Below are 24,489 nucleotides of genomic sequence, written 5' to 3'. Positions count from 1 at the left end.
GCGCGGTGTTGGAACGCCCTAAGAGGTTGTGCTGTTGGGGTGTTTGGAGATCAGTTGGGGGGTGGCGTAGGGCAGTCAGACCCCAGGCACCACGAGGCCGGCTAGCATCGTGGGGGTCACTTTAACTGACTCCAAAAACTCACAAAGTGGTCGGGAGCTCTCAGGGGCCAACCCCTGGTCTCCCTGATGGCGCTGGACAAACACACCTCACCCAGGGGACCACTGCTGAGGCGAGAACGGAGATTTCCAGGGCCTGGAGGGAGAAGGCCAGGACCCTGAGGGAAGAGAGGGCTGACCGCCCTGGTGCAGATGAGCAGCCCCGATGGATAAGGAGTTGAGGCCCCGGGGATGCTGAGCTCTGCCGAAGTGCAAGGTCAGTAGATGTTGGGGTTGGAGCCCCAGGGAGGCCGCAATGGGTCCCAAAGGGACCGTTGTACTTGCCAGGCCTTGCTCTTTCCCAAAACACTATTTATCAAGCAGGGGGTAGGGGTCTCTTTGTTTGACACCCCGGCGGGCCCATAGGCTGCCTTTGTTCCACGCTCTTTCTGGAGAGCACTGCTTTGAGGGGATCAAGATTGGGCGAGTTACCATTCGAAAGGGTAAGCAGCATAGAGATGAAAGAACTTTGATTGGGTGGACCCTAAAAGTCGTGATGGAGACAATGGCAGATCAAAAGGGCTTCCTTCCTTGGAGGGACAGAGGGCTTGACTATGAATAGGAAGTGGGGGATGGGAGGTGTTGACCCAGGAGGAGGAAAGATGGTAGCACACTGGGGTACAGGGCTGGGTAGGGCCAGCAGGCTACCAAGCAGCAGGAGAGGAGGCAGGGAAAACCAGATGGGGGCTCTCCCAGGACACCAGGAATATCAGGACAAGCAGTTTTGAGGCTATTCTGGTAGGAAATGGCACTGCAGACAGTCTTCTCGGTTGTCCCGTGGGTGAAGAGTTGAGGCTGGTGTTAGGACTGGTTGGGGCAGCGTGTAGAGTATCTCGGAGAATGCAAGGGGTGGAGGCCTGCACCTGGGGAAGGAAGCAGGAAGGCTGAAAGAAGGACTCTCTAGCAACTTGAGTGCTAAAATGGCCTAGAAAGCAGCAGAGCCAACATTTGGCTCCTGGATGATGAAATCCAAGTGGAAAGGGAAGTCGGCAGGAGCCGACCTGGGGTTTGATGGGCAGAGGTGAAGGGTGGGCAGTCTAGGTGGTGATTTTTACAGCCTGAAGTTTAGAAGAAAGGTAAAGACCCCAAATGCAAAGTGACACTCATCCTTATTGGGGTATGAGTTTGCTGGATCAGAAAATACCCTCAAGGGGAGAGATACACTTGGTGCCAGAATCTTGAACACTTGGAGAAGGGAAGGGAGCCAGGGAGGGCCAGGAAGGGCCCAGTGGCTACAGCAGAGGGGAGAGGGAGAACTGGTCAGCTCTGCTAACCTACATGGTGTTTCCTTAGCCTCTACACTGTCAACATCTGGGGCCAGGTCCTCTGTGCTGGCAACTGCCTGTGTAGTGCAGGACGCTCAGCAGCATCCCCAGCCTCTACCCACTAGATGCCAGCAGCATCCCCTTAGTTGTAGCAATGAGGAATGTCTCTCTACTTTGCCGAATGTCCCCTGGAGGGCAAGATTGCCCCCTGCCCGCCCCACGCCAAAGCCACTGCAGTAAACTGAGAAGGGACCTTAGCTCTGAGTAGAATCACCCTAATTTAAAGGTAAATTAGGACGAATAAGAAAAATTGCAGCGTTTAACTCTGATGTTCCTCTTTTTGTCCACCTGTATTTTTCTATAGTGACTGGCCACCAGACTCCAAAAACCCCAAGTTGCTTGGGTGAGTGGGGTTCAAAGCTGAAACTCTACTACAGAAGTGCAGTGGGACTCCACGGAACCTGTAAGTGTGGCCAGATGTTGGAGAAGTGGACAGACCCAAAAGGCAGCTGGGTGCCTGGCCGCAGGGATCCGAGGAGTCTCTTATGGTGAGAGTTGGGGGTGATACATGGATGGGCCAACTAGGGGCCACCCTGATTAGTGGGACCATCTGGTGAGCCTGCGCAGGGCTGGTGACCTTACTGGCTTAAGACAGAAGTGTGATGTTGCCTTGGCTGGACGGGGCCAGCGGTGAGTGGAAGTGGGCAGCACAGTCCAGCAACCCCTCCCCTTGTGGGGGCATGATGTTTAGAGTCTGCTGTTGTCGTTTTCTAATGGCAAAGTTTCTGAAGCACGGATTTCTGGTTCGGGATGGCCTCCTACCTGAGAAGGAGGTATCTACTGCATAGGAGCGAGAAGGAATGAGGGAGGGAAGTCTGGAGCTGCTGGCAGGGCAGGTCGGTCAGGGCTACTGGAGGCGGCAGGGCTGGGGGGAAGGGGGGAAGGACTGAAGCCATGTGCCTGGGTCTGGACCCTGTCCCTACTGGGACTGTGGAACTGGGGGTCCAAACCCAGGGCAGGGTCTCCTGGGTTCCAGCTGCTGAAAAAGCAGCAGTTTTCTCCACGTGGTGTGTGGTGCACCAGGAACAGGATGGGACAGGGCACTATGTCCCAGGTGAACCGCACTTCTGGAGAGAGGCAACCTGTTCAGACCAAATGGCCCAGGTGCCATAGGTAGCAAACCCGCTGGCTTTTTCGTCAAATAACTAACCCCACTGCAAAGATGTTCCTTCAGTGTGGTTCTGAACAGTACCACTGCCACCTGCAGAGATGTGGTCCCTTTCCTTGGTGGCCCCACGCATTACCCTGGGCTTCCCGAAGTCAGTCTTAGCCCTATACTGACGCCTCCACATAGAATCAGCAAACAATGGTTGACATGTTTACACTGGGGGATTCTTACTGCCAAATGCACAGACACATCCAGATTGTAAGTAGCTGCCTGTCAACCTCCTTTCTTAGCTCATCCCTGCATCCCCGGAAGCCCCAGCGCGGAGAAGAGGAGAGGAGGGTCCTCTGACGGTGGGGGTGGGCCTGAGGGTGGGCCAGGGGGAAGGAGCAGAAAGCAGGAAAGCCCACCCTTTCTGTTGGTGGCACTTCCCCCTGCTGTGGCCCTGAGAGGAATCAGTGCAGAACAGCCTCTGCAGCCCAGGCCTGTCATTAGTTGTCAGTGGGTTTCTTTCAAATGAGGGAAAGGAGGGTCTTCCCACCAGTTCTGAGGAAACGGCAAAAGGGAGAGGACACCGGGAAGAGAGCTGGGACCACTATGATGCTTCTCAGCCTCCCAGTGACAAATGGTTTCTGAGTGCTGACTGAGTAGCAATAAGACTTGAAGCCGTTCAATTAATTACTGTTGAGCTGAGATGCGCTGCATCCTCCTGCCTCCCGGCATCTCTTCTGCCAGCCTCGGCCAATGGAGGCAGCAGCAGCCCACTGCTGTCTGCAGAGGGGTCTGCACGACCAGGCTGTTTGTTGCAGGCTAAGGCCTACCGAAGGGGGGAGCGCCTCTGATGGGTGAGGGTCAGGAGCAGAGGCAGTGCTGATACTAAAGACGACGGGACCTAGGCCTGGGGGAATGCAGTATCTGACAGAGTCTGCTCTGGGGCCCGGTGGCCAGGGTCCCCCACAGTGAAGCCAGCACCTCTCTGGAGCTCGCTGGCTGTGCTCAGCCCTCATCTGCATGGGTTGCTCAGCTCTGCTGCAGCCAGGCTGGAGGCGGTCCCCTGGCCACCACGCTCGCGCTGTGGGACCAGACAGCCCCCAGCCTGTGCGTTCCTTCTCCAGATTCACTGGTGATGCAGCAGAGAATTTTGAGGGGAGAAGTGGCCATTCCAGAAAAGACAAACAGTACCAAAGGAAGGGGGCTAATAGAGGGGTGACATGGGGTTTGGGGTGCTGAGGGAATCCCGGAAGATAACTTTGGCTTTAGTGGAAGCTCTGTTTAAAATTTCCGTAATTCATGGTGGAAATTCCAGGCCCCCTGGGGGCTCTGGCCAACATCATTTGCATGTAAGGGGAATGGTATATTTCACCTTCACCCAGGGCCCCAATTCCCCAGAGCAAATTTTCCTAATGAAATCTAATTGACACAGCAACATAAACCAGGCACTTAGAGACCAGCTCTCGCCTGGGGGGGAAGAGAGACTTGTCTTCTTCAGGTGCTGGCAGCTCCAGGCCCTGTGTCCCTCACACCTCTCAAGTTGTGGCCCCTCCCTGAACCAAAACCTAAGATTTAGGATTTGAACTACAAAACAAGATTTCCTAAGGTGTAAATCTTTCTGTTTGGTGGAAGCGAGTGAGCTGCATGTATGGAGACTCCACTGCACCCATGGAATTGAAATTTCTGGGCCAGGTCTATAAGTGACTGGGGGGTGAGCAAGGTAGTGTACCTGAGCTCTCTCTGCCAGTGGCCCTCCACTGCTGTTCTCAGCTATCAAAATGCTGTCAAAGACTGCCACTTAGTGCCCCCCCCCCTTTATTTCTTCAGGTTGTACTGTCCGGCCCAAACATTCCCAGGCTTCGAGACGGCCACCTCCAGTCCTCCTCTTCCTTCCCTGGTGCTTCCCTGCACCCCCAGTTTGTTCTCTTACCCCCCAAACCTCACATCTTTGCCTTCTGCCACCCTCAACTCTACCCCACACTGTGGCCACCTGTTCTCTGTCCACGCAGCCTCATCTCACTTGTTCCCTTGGGCCTTTCTGACCCCCACACCCACCTGTCATCTTGTACCGTGAGCACCCTAAAATAAGCCCCTAGAGTAAACACTGGCCACGCCTACACAGTGGCAGGAGCGCAGCCTCCCAGGAGCAGAGAGCTGGCCCGAGAGGCTGGGGCCGGGGCTCCTGCCTGTACAGCCTGAGCCCCGACAACAGGTGACCGTGGCCCAGGGCCTTGGGGGACCTGAGTCACCGGGCTGTTGAGTTAACTAGGCACCACCAGTACCGGCCTCTGCACTGGAGGCTTTGGGGAAAACCAAAACAAAATCCAGTGAAAAGGGGGAAGCAAACATCAGTAAAATTCACCTTCTGTATAGCTTTGTATTGTGGGGCCTCAAAAAAGGTTAAATATCAAACAAAAATGAGATGTTAAATCACTTAATTTGACATGAGCCAGTTTTGTTTTGCAGACATTGGCTCTGCTTTTGCATCCATGCATTTACAATGGAGGCGGCGGCGTTTGGGGGCAGTGCAGAAACTCTGAGTCACTCCAGGGCTTGGTGGCACAGAGACAGCGCCACCGCACTCGGGAGTGGCTGGTCATCAGATGGCACAGGAGAGGCACAACTGAGAGAAAAAGTCCAAAAAAGCTCCTGGGAGGGAGTGATAATGGGGAAAAAAAGGTGGAGAAAATAGGTTTATCCTAACTAGCTGTAGCTGGTGAGCTGCTTGCTCCGGGCCTGGCCTAGTCAGGACACTTAGAGGTGTTCCTGAAGCACATTCAACACCTCTGGTCAGTTAACACGTGTGGTCAGCGCTGCCGTCTGTCTGCTGGCCCTGTGCCACCACCGCCCAGGGCTTGTTCTCGCACACAAAGAGCAGAGGGCGCAGGTGGGGGAAACAGCTCCTACGAGACCCACTGTGCCTCTGCCCGTGTCCCTCACAGGTTAGTCGCGGGGCACGGCGGGACCCTGTGTTCTCCAACTGGCCTCCTGAAATCATTTTGCCCCCAATTTAAAACCAGATTTGACAAACTCAGATTGGATCAACCCAAAACAGACTTCTTCACAACTGGTGCTTTTGACTTGAGCAAGCTTTGAAAAATGTTTTGGCTCCATCAACGTTAAAATTATTGATAGTCAAACGGGGCAATTCTGGGTTTCTTAAAGGAGTCAGCCTGTAGGCCTGTGGAGCTGAAAGGCATGCCGGGGACACCCCATGCGGCCGTGTTCCATGTGGAGAAACTGAGGCAGAGGCATGCTGGGTTTGACCCGAGGCTGCTGGGCAGACAAGGACTAGAAGATCCTCAGACCTGATGTTCTATGGCCCCATCTCTGGGTGTCAAGATTCGGAAAGAGTCACTGACCCTGCAGAGCAGTGGAGGGGTTCTACCCTCCATTCCGGAGGGGGATCACAGGTGTTGTTTGAGACTGGTCCCCGTGACGTCACTCCCTGTTGGAAGCTGCATCTGGTGTTAGGATTGTTTCTTGTTCTAGGTCACCTTTCTGTTAAAGAAGACCCACCCCCCCCCAGAGACCAGGGTCTCTGCTGGGTCTCCTCTCCATAGCTGCCCTCGTCATGAAGAGGGGCAGTGACACAAATCCACTCAGGAGCTTTAAAAAAAGACCTCATTCTTACCGACACTGAAGTCTCAGCTTTCTTCTTCATTAAACCTGCAGCACAGCTGCCGAAATGGGGCAGGGGGTGCGGGGGGGGGGGCACATCAAGTTCATTCAAGAAACATTATCTTAGACAATTCCAAACTTTAACATTTCTAATTCTTCAATTCTGATAAATATTAATTCAAAGTTTGCCAAAATGTAGAACGCACGCATGGCAGACTGTCGAAACCACGCAGTATTCAAACATGGCTACATGGTCTTCCAATGTGGAAAGTCAGGTTATAAGAGCAGCTTTGTCCAAGAAAAAGCAAGTTCCCATCAAGCAAATGATTGAAATAGTAAAGGGAAAACCCCTAAATATTGGCACACATCATCACGTTTAACTAATTTTATTCTCCTCTTCCTCTGTGTCTCTGTCTGCCTTTAAAATACTGTGGAATACTTGAAATATTCACCTCTGTGGTCAGCTATCAAGTCTGCCTTTCCGGAGAATCCCCTCAGCAGACCCGACCACATCTAGGCCGACCGGCCGGGGAGCCAATTCAAATGCTAACTTCAGTTTAGCAGGTGAGACAAAGGGCTGGTGGGCAGACTAGTGAGTTGGGAGTGCTTGGGGAACTTGCCAGAAACATCTCTGGAAAAGAAGGGGATGAACTGCCTCGGGCAAAAGAGGGTTGGGGGAGTGTGTTGCAAAGCCCCCCTCTCCTCAGGAGGGCCCTGGGCACTTCCCCAGGGGTCTGGCGAGGCCCTCAGTTGTTCTGCATGGAGCCTAATGGACCTCACGCCCTGGAGCAGGACGGAAGGAGGAAGTGGGGGAGGGGAGGAGTGTGGGGGTGGGGAACAGGTTTTCCCCCCGAGAGTGTGTGAAAGAGGCAAACTCTCTGTGTTCCTAGACGCCCCTCCCCCTCAGTGAACCTGTATGTTGCTTACGGTTTTTTTAGCCCACCTCTCCGTGCAGACTCGGGGGAGGGGTATGGGCAAGGCACTGAGCACTTTTAAAGAACTTGTTTATTCATCTTGTAACAAGGCAACATGCTAATTTCTCTGGTGAGAACCCTACCTCTGCAGAAAAACCGGTGAAAGTAGCCCCCATCTTTGAAAGTTAGCTCCCCACACTGAAAAGCAGCCCCAAAAGCCAACTGGAACCCCGGCTACTGCTGCCTAGTCACTGGTGAACTCAGGCTTTGCCCAAGGGAAAACAATGCTCAGCCACAGGAGGAAACACAGCATCACCGTAAGCAGGAATTCCAACTTTGGGGAGCTTCACTTCATTAAGCAATTTCACACGTTCAAGTCACCGGCAGGGCACGGCTCGGCTTGGCGCGGCACGCCTCACCCTCCTGCAAGTCCAAGGCAGCCTCCAAACTTACACTTCCACCCAGCCTGGGGAAGCCCCTGGCCAGCCAGCTGCCGGGGAGTATTTGCCCACTGGGTGTTTACAAGTGAAAGCCACAGCCGCGTGCGGCACTCGGTCGTCAGGAGCCCCAGCCACGGCGCACACAACTTAGTCCCAGGGCGCGGTGCCACCTTCTCTAGGGAGGAGACCTGGAAGGAAGACCGTTTAAAGGTCTGTTCCTTCTGGCTGCTTCCTTTTTTTAGGATTCTAAGAACCCGACCGCCTTTTCAAGCCTCAAAACACTCACCTTTGCCCCAAGTCATTCTCTCAGAATAGTTCAAACCCCAGGAAAAATGAGACGCGCACGCACCAAGATCGATTTCCAAATCAGGAGAGATGGTGTAAATATGTTTCACTTATCCGTCTTTCCCCCCAGGACTGGTGAAAAGGCACACTTTCTGCACCTACGACGTGTTACCGGACTGCAGCTGGTTTTGTGTTCGGACACAGGCAGTTTCACCTCCAGATCACAGATTTCAAACTTGGCTCCTCCCGAGCTGAAAATGGCCGGTGAGCGCTGCCTCCCCACCCCGAGGCTGCCTAAACTGCCGGCCCCTACCCCATCCTGACCGACCGCCCAAAGACTTGCGTTGGATCCCAAACCTTTCCCCAGCTCCGCGGGTGCCGCACTTTTGAAGACCCTTTGTAGGTGTCTTGACGATCTACACGACCCCTCTCCAGCCCACTTCTTGTTCTGCTTTACCTTTCCGAACATGAACACCTCTCGGGTCTCTCAACCCTCTCTCTCACCAGCAGGGCATTGCGCAAACAGCCCGGGACCTCTCCATCCAGGCTGCACCCAGCTCTGTTGCTGGAACAGCTGCGCCAAAAGGTTGGAGATACCCTGACGCAACGTGACCAAGCCTGCGCCGCACCAACCTCAGCAGCCCTGGAGGCACCCCCGAAACTCCTGTACCTCCTGTGCCTTCCCTCCAGGTATCGGTAATCTTAGGGAACCTCCTGGGGCTCTCGAGAGGTCGGCTCTAGGGTGCGCGAGGGCAGGTGCGCACGCTCTTTGTGGCAGCCTCAGCCCCGCCAGTGCCGGGAGACTGGTGGCGGCCAGGACTGGCGCACAGCCGCGTGGGGCACTGGCGCCCAGGATCCCGAGGCTCCAAATTGGAAGCGCCGGGACTTGGGCTCCAGGCTCTGAGTGTCTTAAGCACCTCGCGCAACTTTCCCCGGAGCCAGCTGTCTCCAGAGTTCTCGCCCAATGCTGGTCTGATCACTTCCCGCACATCGCAACAGTGCCGCTACAGCGCGGCTGCTGTGGCTTTTGTGAAAGTTGGCGCGCGCACCGCCAAACCACATTGCAGGCACCCGCTAAAGCCAACTTGTTTGAGACCAGCCTCTTCCAGGAGGGAAAAAAGCACAGGAAACAACTGACTTACCTGTGCGTTTGGGGTGTACAGTCGGAAATCTGGGGCATGTCCAGGATTCAGTTGTGCGTCCTGGGCACCAGCTCGGGGACCTCAGGTGTCTCCAGCGGGGTGCGAGGACCCCCGCTGTCCAACAAGCCTTTGGCCGCCCGGCCGCCCTCCGGTGCACTGGAGTGATTTGGGGAGCCTTTCCGGGCTCACCCTGGCCCCCCACTTCCCGGGATGGCTAGCAATGCCCAGTCACTTCCCACCTTCCTCCCGACCTGCCTTTCCTCCTCCTTCCCTTCCTCTCACAGCTCCCACGCCGACCCCAGCCTCCCCGGTTTCACGGTGGGTAACTCACCTGAATCAAAGAAAACAAGGAGAATCTGGACCGAGTCCTCCATTAGTGGCGCCGGATGGGGATGGGTCCCCTCTTGGAAGGGGACTCCGGGGATGGGTCGCGGTGGGTGGGTTTCCTGGGCTTGCAGCGACGCTGCTGCTGCTGCTCCTTTTTTGGCTCCGCGGATTCTTGCGGGTCCCTCGGACGCTGGTCCTTGGGTTGGGGCTCCTCCCGCTCTCTGGGGCTCCTGGGCTCCTGAGTGCTGGACTGCGCGCGACTTGGGGAGGCGTCGGGGCTCCGCAGCCTCAGAGCTTGGAGACGCTCAGTGAGCGACTGACCAAAGGTGCTCTGCTTCGGCACCACGGGGCCGCGCTCGTCCTCGGGCTCGGGCTCGGGCTCAGTGGTGGGGGCGGTCTCCGTCTCCGTGTCGAAGTCGATCTCAGAGTCAAGTTCTGACTCGGACTCAGATTCGTAGTCGAAGTCTTCCTCGTAATCTGGACACTCAGGGGGGGATGGGTTTCGGTCTGCCACCTCGTGCTCGGTGTCAGACTGGGGGGGCTCAGGGAACACCTGGGCGGCGGAGCGGTGGTGGGCGTTAAGAAAGCTCCGGCGCTGCTGGGCAGCCGCACGGTGCTGGGCGCGGGTGTTGGAGGTGGCAAGGGCGCGGAGGAGCGCGATGGAGCAGGAGAGCCAGAGGAGCGCGGTGGCAGCCCGGCGGCCAATGGATGGGCACAGATCGTTGTAATTGTGGCGAGCTCGGCGCCACTGGTGAGCCCGGAACCTGCGATCCATTCTCCTGGGCGCACACCGAGAAGCCCCGCTGCCCTCTGGCTCTGCAGAGAGCAGCTCCGGTGCGCGTGGGCTGCTGGAGCTGAAAAAGATGCACCTTACAAGGTGAGAAGCTGGGTCCGGAGGTCCCAGCCCCACCTCGGTGGAAGGGCAAAAAGGAAAGAACCTACCTTTCTGACCACTCAACTTTCTAAAGCTCCGCGCTTCTGCTGGCCTCTCTGAGCAGAAAGGAGGGATGGGGAAAGGGAAGGAAAAGTCTGCCTCCTCGCCGGCTCCTCTCTCGAAGTCTCAGACTCTACAGTCTAAGACTCGGGAGAGGTGCCTCCGCCGGTCCTCTCGCCTTGGAGAGGAGAGAGGAGACTGAGGCGAGGGGAGACGGAGAGGTTCTGCAAAGTTGCGCGCCCGGACTTCTGCCGGGCATGTGCAGTACGGAGGCGGGGGCGCCTCCCAGCGAGCTGCGCGGCGGCGGCGGCGAGCTGGTGGCGCAGACCCTAGTGGGCCGGCAGGTGGCAGGAGGGAACCTTGTTTGAAAGGATTTTGGCTAAGCGAGAGGCGGGGGGGCCTGGCGGGTGCCAAGGAGCAAGGGAGTGAGCCACAGGTTGGAGTACTTGGGCACCTGGGCATGGCAGGGGTGCTCCATGGGGTCCATACCCTCTCCCTGATTTCTCCAGTGTGCAGTCTTTAAAATGAACAAAGCCAGAAGCAGAAGCTCAGACCAAACAGAATTGCAGACATTCAGGGGAAATGAGGGTCCCTACGGGAGTATTAAGAATCCAGCCCTAGGCATTTTCCGAGGGCTTAATAGTTTGAGGTTGGTAACCTCAGGCAGTCATTAATCATGAAACCACCTTTGGCAGATCTGTTATAGTGACTATGATTTCAGAAGTTACCAAACAATTCGTCCCCCCCCCCCCCATACAGTCTCAACCTGCTAATTACCTCGTGGACAAGTAAGTACCATCCCTAGGAAGGGTCCCCACAGACCAGCCAGCAAGCCTGCCAGCCCACAGGTGGACCGCCCTGAGCGCCAGCCGAGAACAGGTGCTGGAGGCGTGGCTTCAGAAGCACCTTTCCTGCACTGGTAGGAGGTGGGGACAGTGATACCCCCCGACACGCCTGTGTGTGTGTGGGGGGGGGCAGAGGGTTGTTCAGAGGGGTCAGCTAGCAAGTAAACCTCACTGGGTACCCCTTTTAAAGCTCTCTCACAGGTTTTCAACAGCCCTTCCGGGCCCACCCATAGTGTATTCCAGCTTGAGTTCTGCCTGAGAAAGTGACGGGATCACCTAGAATGTTCAGCTCGGGGGACAGCTCAACACCCTGGAGCACGGTGTTGAACCCTAAGTGCTGAAAGGTTGGAGGGAGTTTATGCAGCTCTTCTCAGCCCCGGACAGTCAGGTGAGCCCCATGGCCTCGAGGGGAGCCCTGGAATGCCCTGGCGTTCCTTCTGTGACCGCTGTTCCTCCGGGGTTGTGCCTGCCCCCCTCTTAAAATAGGGCGCACCCCTTTGCCATAGTGGCAAGACCAAAGGTGGTAGAGCTCAGGGCAAAATCAATTCCTAGAGTCCACAGCCGTGTGGATGAGGCTGCTGCACTCGGGACACATAGTTCTGGTGTCTTTGGGTCCGTGTGGGGGACATGGGAAGGGGCACAACCTACTAGAACCGCTTTCCCTGCGGCCCACTGGCCACCCTCCCAGCGCTCCCTCCCTGTGGCCGAGGAGCCCCAGCTGTGGGCAGTGTGGTGGGGTTCGCCCCCGCGCCTAAACGCTGGGCCCACTTTCAGACCAGCACATTTGGAGTTAGGCGCTCGGTACAAGTCTGGCAGCAGCTCTGGGCGTGTGGAGGCTTTATTCCTCGTCTGGACTGGTCCTGACCTGGCTTCTGGACTGTGTCTGTCTGCCGTGTGGTGTCCTTCCTTCTAGCGTGGAGCATCACAGTGCTGACTGGTTGATAAAGTGGGGTTCAGCTGGCAAACCCCATGAAAAGCTACTGTCTGCATTCCAGTTGTGCTCTGTTCCAGTACTTTCCAGAGAAACTGAAAGGGTTTGTTTTATTGTCACAGGTGCCGGATGGCTCCAGTCACCGTATGGCTGTGATTATGGGATGCTGGACAGGGGCCTCTGCAGCCGGACATCTCAAATCCTGATCTCTCTGCCACGAGGGGAACATTTTAAAGGTTCTGCCCACAATGTCCCACCTGCTTAGTTTTTTTCAAGGAGCGCAGCCTGTTCACGGTGCACGGAACATAAGGACACATTCAGGTGGTTGCAGGCACACACACCGCTGGCGAGTGCCCCTGACATGGGGAGGAGTGCCAGCTGTCGGCACTGGTGTGGGCGATGCTTCCACAGTGCCCGCGAGGAGGCATTCAGCATGTCATGAGTGCTGCGTGCCTGTCACGGAGGTGGCAGCCCAGAGTAGGTCCACGCTCACACATGCAGTGCAACGGCCTGCATTATTCAAAAAGGTGCATTGCGTAACATAGTTCTGGACTCGATTCTGCATTAGTAATGCACGTTCTTTGCAAGATGCATTTTAATCAGCAAACGGACATTGGACAAGACACTGCACTGCTGAGCTCTGGTCCTGCACTTTGCAGATAGGTCTGGAGTCCGGCTGCCAGGGCTCGGGAGGAGCGGAAGGACTGCGCTGAAACGGTGCCGTCTCGCGCTGCGCGCCGAGGCCGAGCAAACGGGTCTGTGCAGAAATGCTCTTTAAAATGCATCATGTGCGTGACTTTAAAAAGTGCTTGCTGCAGAGTGAATTTCAAAACGGAGCAAGCTGGTGATGAACGACCTCGGGTTGTTAGCAGCTGAGGAGCGAGGGGCTGTGTCTGTCTGCCGGTACATACAGTGCGGACGTGCGTCACCGCCTGGGCTGTGCCGAGAGGGGCCCCAAACCTGTTGGGCAGGCATGTGGGTTCCCATCATTACCGTGCTGGACAGTAAGGTGCTTATTTGGAAGAATTTGAGGAATGTTGTCTTCAGCCCCTTCGAGGATTGTCCTGTGGAAGAGGCATTAAGATGTATTTTGAGTGACTCCAGAGGCAGAATTAGAACTGACGGGTGCTGGTTACAGCAGGCAGATTTTAGCCGAGCCCAAGGAGGACTCTAACAATTAGGGCTCTGGAATGGAACGGCTGTCAGGGCTGGGTGGCTCTTTGTCAGAAGCGGTCTTCAATCAAAGGACAGATGACCACATATTGGAGATATTTTCCATGGCACTCATGGACCAGGGAGGGGAGAGCCGGGTGCAGTGCGGGTTCTGATTCCATGAAAGGCACGTGGAGGCCCTGGGACGGGCGGGGGGCTCCTCCGACTCCGCTTCTATTTTAGAAGCGTTGGAAAGTGCAGTGGCTCAGTGACAGGAAGGAATGTTTGGGTGGCATCTCAGGACATGAGCAAACAGGTGTGTGCTGTGGGCCTTTTGTAACCAGGATAGGGCCCGGAGGCCCTTTGAGCCAAAACTCACTTGTTAAAGCAAAGAAATGAGCCGGGTCTGTCTGTTCGTCACGTTGGTCCTCTTTGCCTCCCTTCCCAGAGCAATCTTGGAAATTAAAAATGAAACTGGCTATTCTGCAATCATGCATTGGGTCTCTGCTGTGACCAGGACCTCATGCCGGCATTGTGAGGAGAGGCGGTCATGGAGAGCAAACACCCGCCACCCAACGGCACAGTGTGCATGTCGGTGTGGAACGCCCCCGAACGGTCAGCAGTGGGTCGCCAACAGGTGTCAAAGAATAAGCACATCCACACCAGATACGGAACCTGGGGGAAGCTGATGCTGGCAGTTACAGCCAGAGGCAGAGTTTAGCTGGTGGGCCTCTACCTAGAGATTTCCTTTTCTTTTTGAAGTCCCTGGAAGGGTTGTGTCCCATCCCCTGTCCCCTGGGTGCAGAGCTCTGTGCTGGTCACTCTGGGGAAGACAGGCAGACCCCATGAATTCTCAAAGGCTTGCCAGGCTCTTGTCGTGGGTCCCACGGACACCACCCATTTTCCAAGAGGAGACAGAAGGCCAGAGATTGGTTCTACGCTGCCAGGGGAGTGGGCACGATGGCTCTTGAGCCTGTTTTCTAGCCAGTCCTTGGAAAGGGCCGCTTGTCAGACTTGACTGTGGGTAGGAATGAACGGGGGGCTGGAGGCGCTCCCCACTCCTGACTGGGGCTATCACTGGCCAGGCCCCACCTCCTCCAGAATTTGGCTGTGCCCTCCCACCCACCCCGCAGGTCTGGATGTAGTGCGATTTCTCGGCTCCTGGTCCAACGGAGGTCCCTGGATGCCTCCTCGCTGGGGCAGAGCACAGCGCAGGCCTCTGGGGCCTCCCGCCTGTTTCAGCCCCAGCTCCAGCGTTCAGGCCGTTCGCCCTCTGTCCTAGCCTCTTGCCTGATGGCGTCCTGTCCAGAAGTCGGGACAGGGCTCTGTCTACGAGCTGCCCACCCCTCCATACCCGAAGCTCGTGCCCCTGGCCTGCCGAGAGGTCGGTATCCAAAGATCCCTGCAGCCCAGGTGACTCGTCTGAGATGCCCCCTCCTCCCTGCACATCCGCCTCCTCCTGCTGTGGGAGAAACGGGGCTGATGTGCAAGGGTGACTCAGCCCTCAGTCCCCCGGCTGGAGGGGGTAGCTTTTGTCCAGCTCTCCTGGTCATCCCACCTGCCCCTCCAGCCACTGGCACTGACAGAGGGCCTCAAAGTTGTTTTTCTCTCTTCTGCGGAGGCTCTGACTCACCCTGCAGACTCGGCGGGGGAGCGAGTCTAGTGGTGTCGTGGTTCAGACACACGCGCACAGGAAGCCTTTCCGCTGCAGCTCTTCAGAAGATGATTAGACCAATTTTACATGTCTAGTCGGCGAGGCTCTGGGAGAGGGGCTGTTTCTGTGTGTGCGGCCTGAAGCGGGGGATTGAGGCAATTACCTGCAGGCAGATGACTCTGGGCTCTGTAATCCGTCCATCCTGGTAACCTGGGGAGTTGGCTTCATTCACTGCAGAGCTGCTTCGAGTTAAAAAGAATTCTAAGGCATTTGTTTGTGTTTTGCTCTTGCTTTGTTTTTCCAAAAGGCAGTTGGTGTTAGGGTGTGTGGGTCCCTCAGGTTGCAGGACCCTGGCAACCAGACAGGTGTGTGGGCGTCAACCTGGATCGGTTCATGATCTGCAGCCCGTCACGGGGTGTGTGCAGACCAAGCCACCTCTGCTTCCAAGGTGCTGGCGCTTGGTGTCCCTTCCGTCCTTTCCTCCCACCATTCTCCCCCGGCCCACGAAGCCCCTGAGATGGTGGCCCAGATGGTCCACAAGGTCACCTCACAGCCAAGATAAGAGAGACCCCCATAGGGCCCACAGAGTCACATGCGCCACACACACTAAAGAAAACATCTTGAGACTAGGTGAATGAAGAACAGGTCTTCTCGTGACCGGAAATTAAAACTCATAGGCTGGCGACGACTTCTGGACCTTCCCCCCTCCTTCCATTGTTGTGGCTAAAAATCAGTGTATATTGGGGGTTTTCCCCTTTGCTGGTCTAGAAATTCTGTCACAAAACAGCCATTGCTCCTCACTCGGGAGGGCTAAGCCCAGAGTTTTCCAAATTGTAATTAACCTTGAGGACAACTTGGGTAATTAGGGAGTCAGGGGTCTGGCAGGGGAGCCCAGACAGGAGACTGCCCCCCAGCCCCCAACACACACTCACAGAGAACCAGAGGAATCTAATCACCTCCAAAGGTGCTTTGAACTAAAGCACCCTCAGAACAGAGCTTGAGATGACCCTAAGATACATATAGCAATCACACACTTGGGATTTTTTTTAAGACTGTCAGGAAATCTTCATCTCTGTCACTTTGAAATACTCTGTTGCTGAATTCATTTTTAAAAACAGAAACCAAAAGCTCCCTGTCCGCACTCGGGAGAAGAGGGTCTGGCAAGCCTCTCCCTCCCCTCGGACTTGCGCACTGTGGGTCGTGTGTGGTTCCGCTGGGAGCGCGTGAGTTCACCCCACCCGGCCCTGAGGTTGCGAGGTCCTTCCCGGTGGCTGAGGCTTTACCGCCAGAGGCTCCCAGCCTGCTGGCCGTCACTGCAGACCTCACTCCATCGTCCGAGGGGCAGGTGCCCCCACTGTGTGCCGCCTCGGACCCCGGATAGTGCCGCCCACCCATTTGCCTACAGGACCTCGGAACCGTTGTATTTTATCAAGTTCTGTAGTGGCCTGGCTGATATGGTGACTGGAATTGCATTCGGGCTCTAAACTAAGTTGGGAAGTATTGTCATCTTTTCCGCATTTATTTAGCCTTAAGCCAGAAGTATTGATCTCTCTCTTCATTTGAGTTTCTATTTCTCCCATTAAGGATTTGGGTTTTTTGTTATGTGATTCTAACACACCACATGTGGGGTTGATGTGTGACTAGTTATCCTATTTCCTGAGTATCTGGTACTTCTGTTGCTATTGTGAACTGGCTGTTTTCATTACATTTTCAGGCTATTTGTTATGTGTCTATAGGAATGGTATTGATTTTTGTGCATTCTTCTCATATTCTGCTACTTTTAGAATTGGTTGGTTTATGAGGTGACCAGAGGCCTATGCAGCAGGCACCTGCTGGAGGGTGTCGTGGAAGGGACCCCACCCCTGAAAGAGGCCCGCCTGGGTGGGTGGGGCTGAAGGCTGAGCGTCAGCGACCTGAAAAGAAGAAGGGCGGTTTTCCCCTCAGGCTGCATTTATCCCGAGAAGGGTCGGAGCTTCATACCTTTTAGTGTTTGGGTGCCATTTATTTTTGAATGACAATAGCAATTTGAGCTTTTAAGATTTTACAGGGTTTTATAAAGAGTTTTAAAAAGTTTGTTCTAAGACTTCCGCCAAGATGGAGGTGTAGGTGGAAGCACTTCGCCTTCTCACACAACCAAGTTTAAAAACAACAAAGTTTTAGCAATAAAAACGCAGCCAAACCACAGAAAATTGAACTACATGGAACTCTGACAACAACGAACCCTTCAGCCAAACCTGTAAGAGGGGCAGAGCCAGCAGCAGAGCGGGGGCGGGCAGGAAAGATCCACCGGACCTACCCAGGTGCGCCAGCAGCCGTGGGCGGATCCCAGGTGTGGAGAAGCGGGCAGACCCACTGAGGGCTGATCTCAGTCACACATTCACGCGCAGATAAACCGGTGAAGGAGCTAGCGGTGGTGAGATGGACCTCGCAGGCCCCAGTGGCACAAAGCGGGGGAGAGAACCGCCAATGTTCCTCTCTGACCCCGCTCCCACATACAGCGTCACAAAACAGCGACCTGGGTGGCCCCGCCCTGGTGAACAACTAAGGCTCTGCTCCTCATACTTAACAGGCATGAACAGATCAAAACATGGCTCAAGAGCAACTCAGAGCCCCAGAGCCGATAAATCTAAGTGATGAAGAAATAGCCAAACTTTCAGATGCACAGTTCAAAACACTGGTGATCAGGATGCTCACAGAACTGGTTGATTTTAGTCACAAATTAGAGGAACATATGGAAGCTAAACTAATTGAAATGAAGGGAAATACACAGGATATCAATAGTGATGGAAAGGAAACTGGGACTCAAATCAAAGGAGTGGACCAGAAGGAGGAAAGAAATGACCAAACAGAAAAGGATGAAGAAACAAGAATTCAAAAAGATGAGGAGAGGCTTAGGAACCTTCAGGACATCTTTAAATGTTCCAACATCTGAATTATAGGGGTGCCAGAAGGGGAAGAGGAACAGCCACCAGTGGAAAACTTATTTGAACAAACAATAAAGGAGAACTTCCCCAATCTGGCAAAGGAAATAGACTTCCAGGAAATTCAGGAAGCTCAGAGAGTCCCAAAGAAGTTGGACCCAGGAAGGAACACACCAAGGCACATCATCATTACATTAGCCAAGATTAAAATGAAGGAGAGAATTCTACCAGCAGCAAGAGATAAGGGGACAGTCACCTACAAAGGAGTTCCCATTAGACTGTCACCTGATTTCTCAAAAGAGACCTTACAGGCAAGAAGGGGCTGGAAAGAGGTATTCCAAGTCATGAAATCCAAAGACCTACATCCAAGATTGCTCTACCCAGCAAAGCTTTCATTCAGAATGGAAGGGCAGATAAAGTGCTTCTCAGATAAGATCAAATTCAAGGAGTTCGTCATCACCAAGCCCTTATTATATGAAATGTTAAAGGGACTTATCTAAGAAAAAGAAGATAAAAAATATGAACAGTGAAAGGACAGCGAACTCACAGTTATTAACAACCACACCTAAAACAAAAGCAAACTAAGAGGACAGCTAGATCAGGAGCAGAACCATAGAAATGAAGATCACGTGGAGGGTTAGCAACAGGGGAGTGGGAGAAGGAGAAGTGGGGAGAAGGTACAGAAAATAAGTAGCATAGATGGTAGGTAGAAAATAGACAGGGGGGAGGGTAAGAATAGTATGGGAAATACAGAATCTAAAGAACTTGAGACACGTGGTCATAAACTAAAGAGGGGAATGGTGGAGGAGGGGATGTACAGGGTGGAGGGGAATGAAGGGGGGGAATAGAACAACTGTAATGGCATAATTAATAAAATATATTAAAAATTAAAAGTTTGTTCTAATTGGGTCTTTAAAAAAGACTTGACTTAGCACATTAGAAGAACAAACCAGTCCCAGCCCCACGCTGCCTCTGAGATGCCTTTTGAAGTTGGCGCGCCCTGCGCTCGGAGTTGGAACCGCCACTGGGGCCGCTGGGACTCGGCGGTTGGGTGACGCCTGGTAATTCAGGACTTCGGTTCTGTGCTTTATAATAATCTTTGGTTCGTTATTTTGCATTCTAGTTAGTCGCATCACTTCGTTTTTGTTTCCGCCTCCCTCTTTTGCGGGTTTCCGCGCCTTTCCCCGCCCCTCACCCTGCACCCTGCACTCTGCACGTGTGCCCTGGGGAGGACTCGGCGCCTTCACTGTCGGCACACGGGGGGGGGGGGGGGGGGGGGGGACTCCCTCGCTGGGCATCTTTTTTAAAAGGGTTTTCTCTGAACACTTCTGACAGTGTGTAGGTGGGTGTCTGAAAACAGCAACAACAGCAAGCTGGTGTCCTGTGAGAGGGACTCAACAGAACAGCAAGGGTGAGAGGGGAAGGGCCAGATTTGGGACCGGCTGGGCCTGGACAGGCGTCTGGCCTCCTCCTGCTCCAGAGCTGACCGCTGGGGTCGCCTGTGTGGGTTTCTGTCTCCTGGGCGGCAAAATGAGGTCCTTCTCGGGTCCAACACAACCTGCCTTCCAGGGTTGTGGACATGATCACATCAGCAAAGAAGTAGAAAGTGTCTGGTAATGGCCAGTAGCAAGCAAACACAGAACCAGTCACTCAGTTGTCCTTGTGGTTGTCGCTGATGACGGGTGGAAGTGGTGGTGATGGTGATGGTGTTGTTGGTGGTGATGGTATCGGTGGCGGTGATGGTATCTGGTGGTGATGATGGTGATGACAGTATCACTGGCGATGGTGGTGGTGGTGGTATCAGTAGTGGTGACGGTATCATTGGTGGTGATGGTATCTGGTGGTGATGATGGTGATGACAGTATCAATCGGTGGTGGTGGTAAAGGTCGAGAGGCAGGGGAGTGACAGTGAGGGCTGGGAGGAGCCCGGCGAGGCAGAAAGAACCTAACAGAAAGTTGGAAAGGCCAGTTGAGTTGGGTTTTCTCTATGTGAATTTCCAGTTTTTTAGTGGCCTCTTGATGAAGGTCTTAGAAGCTGGGCTTTGAGCTACAAATCTTTGCTGACTTCTCTCACTGCCAGGCGCCGGGAATGTGATGGTGAGCTTGATCCGACTCTGCCTCTCCACTCAGTGGATCTAATGGGGGGTCTGGAAGCAATGAGTCATCACATTCAGTAGGTCGCCTTGCAGCCTGAGGATGGGCACTGGGAAAGCAGAGGAAGCTGCCCTGAGTTGGTCACGCTGGGGCACGCGCACTGTGACCTGAGGGGCAGGCACTGGCGGCTGGGGTGGTCGCTCTGAGCGTGGGGGTCGTGAGTGTATGGAACCTCTGCTGGAAAGCAGCGGACAGGGTGAGACAGCTGGCAGAGGTCGGCAGGCCCGGGCCGCGGGGTGACTGGAGTCTGCAGGGGTGGCAGGGCTGCCACGCAGGCTGGACGAAATGCCGTCTGTCCATTCGACACCCTTGAGACCATGCGGAACTCTTGCCCTGAGGGCCAGGAGGTGCTGGAATCAAGTTATCTGCTTCAGAGCCTCTCGGCCACAGAGCAGGGAAAGGGAGTTGGAGGCAAAGCCTCTGGTGGTGCCAGCTGGCTCTAGCGAGGGGTGGTTCTAGAAATATACAAAAACGGTGGTGGCAAGAGTGGCCTTGGGGGTTATTTGGGAGGTCACTCAACCAGACTTGGTGGCAGATGGATGTGGGGAATTGGCCGTGTGAAGGATGACACCCTGTACCTTTCGCAGAGCTGGAGAAGGGTGGACGGAACCCCGAAGTGGGGTGAGAGGCCACCATGAGTCCTGTCTTTTTTTTTTTTTTTTTTAAGATTTATTTTGAGAGAGGGGAAGAGAGGGTGAGAAACATCAATGTGTGGTTTCCTCTCATGTACCCTCTACTGGGGACCTGGCCTACAACCCAGGCGTGTGCCCTGACTGGGAATCAAACCAGCGACCCTTTGGTTTGCAGGTCCATGCTCAGTCCACTGAGCCACACCAGCTAGGGCGTGAGTCCCGTCTTTGACTTTGAGTTGGAAGTACCTGTGGACCATGTGTGAGAGGGGGTCAACAGGCAGAAAGAGGTGGATTTCGAGGTCAGCAGTGGGCTCTAGCAGAAGCAGGAGAGCATGGATGGAGAGGGGCCCCCTACCTTGAGTTCCAACTGAAGTGGTGTAGGTAGAACTTGTCCCAGAGCTGGAAGGGACTTGGGAGATGAAGTCTGAGCTCTCTCATTGCACAGGTGGGGAAACTGAGGCTTAGAGAGGGGTTGGGATCTGCTGGTTAATAGTAAAACCATCTTTTGGACGGAAACGTCAGCACCTAGCTCAGTCCCTTGTCACAAGGCACTGAGGGAGACTCCTCATGTAGAGAGGGGACATGATACGGAGTGCAGATGTCAGCCCCCCGATAGATCTATTTTTGTCAGCATCCAAACGGACCGTTCACAGCTTCACATTCTTCTCTTGATCACTTTAGAACTCACGTTCTGCCGGTTCCTTGGTGCAGAGCAAGCAGGTGCTGGCCAGGAGGGGTTTGGAAGCTGTAAATTGAACCATTCCCTTTGCAACTGAGCCCAGCAGGGGCCACGCAGCACTGACTGGGCAAGGTTAAGGCTAGGATCATTGGGTGACACTCTTTCTGCTGGTTATTCAACAGCCCAGCCAGCTCCAAAAGCACCGGGTTTGACTGTGTGGGGAGGAAGTACAGGCAGGCGGAGCTGACGTTTCTCCTGACCCTTCGTCAAGGTGTCTGCCCTAGAAACCTGCGACATGGCAGCTGCTCCTCCCAGCCGTCACTGTGAGCAGTCCGGCGTTCGGGTGCGCCCGGACATGCGCGCCAGAGGCATCGGAAACTGAAGGTGACCCACCGGAGCTAAGACTTCAGTCTGCTTTAATTGCCTCCACCAGCCACAGTCTCCATCCCAACCTCGCAAGTGTTCCCGAAATTACCGACTGCACATGTAGTGACCGGTCTCCACAGAAATACCTTTTTTAAAAAAAAGCATCTGTATCCTGTTGAAGCCTGGCACTTGGCAGGCGTCTCAGAGGCCCAGTCTGTCGAGAGCTCCTTCCCTGTGGGCTCTTGGTCCCTTAGAAACAGCCCCTCTGCCTCTGTCCTGGCACATTCCTTTGACACGCCGACAGGGTCCTCAGGGCCCAACTTCAGGCAGTACGAATGCTAGGTCGCAGGTCACCGTGGAGCTTTGGCTTGGCTGCCCTTCCAACACAAGGCTGCCGGCCTGTCTCCACCGGTGGTGCAGGACTGTCTGTCCCCCTCCCGCCACCCACTGTCCCTCCAGAGAGTGCCGGCTCTGCCAGGGAGCCCAGGCGCCCGAGTGAGGGGCGGGGCTGGCACCGTGTTCCTGCAGGGAAATCCACCCTGTGTCCCACAGATACCCACTCGGAGGCATACCGCAGAGAGATGTGGCGAAACCTCTCTGAAGACGGTGGGAAAGAGGCTGTGTGCCTGGGGTTGGTCCAGCTCCTTCCAGCCCTGCCGACGGGGTCACACCACCCTCACCGGGCCGGCCGGACCCGAAGGGGAGACCTCTTCTGATCCCAAGTCTAGACCGTGGGAGTGGCTGCAGTGAAAAGGACGCTCCCTGCCTTTGAAACCGAGGTCCCCGTCTCCCTCGCCTGCTCCCCGCCCGCTCCCCACCCTACTTGCTGCAGTGCAGACTAGTCACGGTGCCACACTAGGGCCACGGTCCATGTGAGCATGCACGCAGGGCATTTCTGAACATGAAAGGCAGCAGCACTGACTGGAGGAGATGTCCGGCGAGGACAGGACTTCCTGCTTCACTTCATGATGCCACTGTTAATACCACAGTCTAGCACTCGGATAGGGAAGGAAGTACATGAAAGGGCATAGTGTCACTTGTATCTAGTGTACCCATGGCAGTGACTTCTTGTCTCCCACTGGTTCCCAGTAGACACCTGTGGGGCAAGAGGGTCTCTCCTTGGGCTGTGTGCGCTGGGGTCCCTTTCTGGAACCAGGGTGGGAACTGGAGGAGAGGGCAAGCCGTGTGTGCTGGGAGAGCATGGCTGAGGTTCTTCCCAGCCTGCTCCTCCCTGCTGCTCAGAGTGGCCTCCATGCCGGTTGGGGAGGTTGGTTGGGGGGTGGGAGGGCCATTTGCAGGCAGATAGTATAGTCAAAACTCTGGGCTCAAAAGGTACCTTAGAAATTAGAAATCTATTGCAGTCCCCCAGAGACACTGGCGTGGTCTTCGGGCAGACTTCAGTGACCCACTCACTCCACGCTGTTGCTATACTTCTGTACCGGAACCACACTTAACAGTTTCCCTTAATCAGCTTGCTGTGTTACAGCCCAGCAATTCTGCTTCTGAGAATATATCCAAAGAAATCTGAAACACTGATTCAAAAGAGTACGCGCACCCTGTGTCCACTGCAGCGTTATTTACAGTCGCCGAGACCGGGGAGCAGCCACGTACCCATCGGTAGACCAGTGGGTGAGAAAGCTGTGGTGCACTCACACGTGAGACTGCTACTTGGCCCGAAAAAGGAAGGAAAGCTTACCCTCTGCCACAGCACAGGTGGACCGGAGATGGGGATAAGCCAGTCAGAGAAAGACAAGCACCACATGGTTTCGTGTGGAGTCTAATGAACAAAATAAACGAACAAACAACAGAAGCAGACAGACACAGAGAACAGACTGACAGCTGTTGGCGGGGCTGGAGGGCTGGGGGCAAAAGGTGTTGGAGCAGAGAAAAAACTGATGTGGCCAACAGTATGGTGACCACTGGGGAGGGAGAGGGGTGGGAGAAGAGGGGAAGGGGGTGCATGGTGATGGAAGGAGGCTTGACTTGGGGTGCTGAGCACACAGTACAACACACAGATGAAGTCCTACAGAATTGTATACCTGGAACTTATATGATTTTATGAACCAATGTCACCCCAATAAATTCAGTAAAAGAAAAATAAAAAATCAACTTGACTTTCTCACCGTAAATCTAGTTTTAAAGGACAGCTATGCCAGCGTCACCTGGCCTCTGGCTGAGCATGTTTGAATACACGTGAAGACGGCTGTGCAGCTCTCTGCGTGGGCGGTGTTGGCCCTTGTCCCCTGGGAATCACCTTGGCCGCCGCCTTGATCTAGTCTAGCACTTTCCTCTCCCCATTTGAGGGGCAGGGGCTTAGTCTGTGCCCCTGGCAAGGGGAGAGCACTGGACTCCCAGGGAACACTGTGACAGGGGTCTCTGTATTGTGCAGCAGGCTCTCGTCACCTCCAACAGACACCTGTCATCGAAGGGGACACAGTCGGTATGACGGTCTCGGCAAGGCACCCGAGGCTGAGGAGTGGCAGGGTGGTGCTGGCTCCAGCCGGCCCGAGCCTCTCAAATTTCAACGGGACTAAATGACACAGGGTGTATTTTCTTTCCATGACATTTGCCTTCTAATAATAAGTTGACAGATGTCGTTGTCTTGATCTGCCTTTACCGTGACATGTGCTGTCCCTTCCCATGTTTGTGTTTGCGGGTGCAGCCAAGGAGCAGGCTTATCAGTGGGTGCCAACCCGGACAGCCCTTGGCCTCCTGAGGGCCATGTCCCCAACTTCGGGGGCAGGCTCTCAGCACCTCCCTCCTGCCGGCACATCTTGCAGCCCGCCCCCTAGAGCTGAGGTCTTTCCTCTTTTTGGGGGGTGGGTGTGGGAGGTGGGTCTTCTCCATCCTGTTCAAGTATGTGTCTGGACTGTCTCAGCGGCAACAAAGCCAGGCCAAGCGGCCACCGACCAGCC

At 54.8% G+C, this 24,489-nt stretch overlaps 1 protein-coding gene and 1 long non-coding RNA gene across 6 annotated transcripts; one reads left to right on the top strand and one right to left on the bottom strand.

Annotated features, from left to right (window-relative positions):
- On the top strand, positions 1-22,861 carry LOC119055307 (uncharacterized). Of its 5 annotated transcripts, XR_008392679.1 has the most exons (9): positions 1-373; positions 1,786-1,969; positions 6,663-6,762; positions 7,968-8,101; positions 8,345-8,527; positions 11,000-11,159; positions 11,276-11,473; positions 12,139-12,252; positions 21,391-22,861. It is a non-coding gene; the product is annotated as an uncharacterized LOC119055307 (long non-coding RNA). The 5 variants fall into 5 exon arrangements; XR_008392678.1 differs by lacking the exon at positions 21,391-22,861 and having other exon boundaries at positions 8,348-8,527; positions 12,139-14,241; XR_008392676.1 differs by lacking the exon at positions 21,391-22,861 and having other exon boundaries at positions 12,139-14,241.
- On the bottom strand, positions 9,314-10,514 carry LOC119055349 (neuroendocrine secretory protein 55-like). The gene is made up of 2 exons (XM_037153546.2): positions 10,249-10,514; positions 9,314-10,160 (listed from the first exon to the last, which is right to left on the bottom strand). Exon 2 carries the CDS (start codon positions 10,079-10,081, stop codon positions 9,353-9,355), a length of 729 nt encoding a protein of 242 aa, XP_037009441.2. The 5' UTR covers positions 10,082-10,160; positions 10,249-10,514; the 3' UTR covers positions 9,314-9,352.
- Positions 22,862-24,489: the final 1,628 nt, after the last annotated feature.

This window comes from Artibeus jamaicensis, unplaced genomic scaffold, assembly GCF_021234435.1.
Source record: "Artibeus jamaicensis isolate MK-2021 breed Jamaican fruit bat unplaced genomic scaffold, CSHL_Jam_final contig_685, whole genome shotgun sequence".
Classification (NCBI taxonomy): Eukaryota; Metazoa; Chordata; class Mammalia; order Chiroptera; family Phyllostomidae; genus Artibeus; species Artibeus jamaicensis.
This window is presented reverse-complemented; position numbering and strand designations above follow the sequence as displayed.

Bases quoted from the DNA above. Each gene is read 5' to 3' on its own strand.
- LOC119055349 (XM_037153546.2), bottom strand. From the start codon at position 10,081: ATGGATCGCAGGTTCCGGGCTCACCAGTGGCGCCGAGCTCGCCACAAT.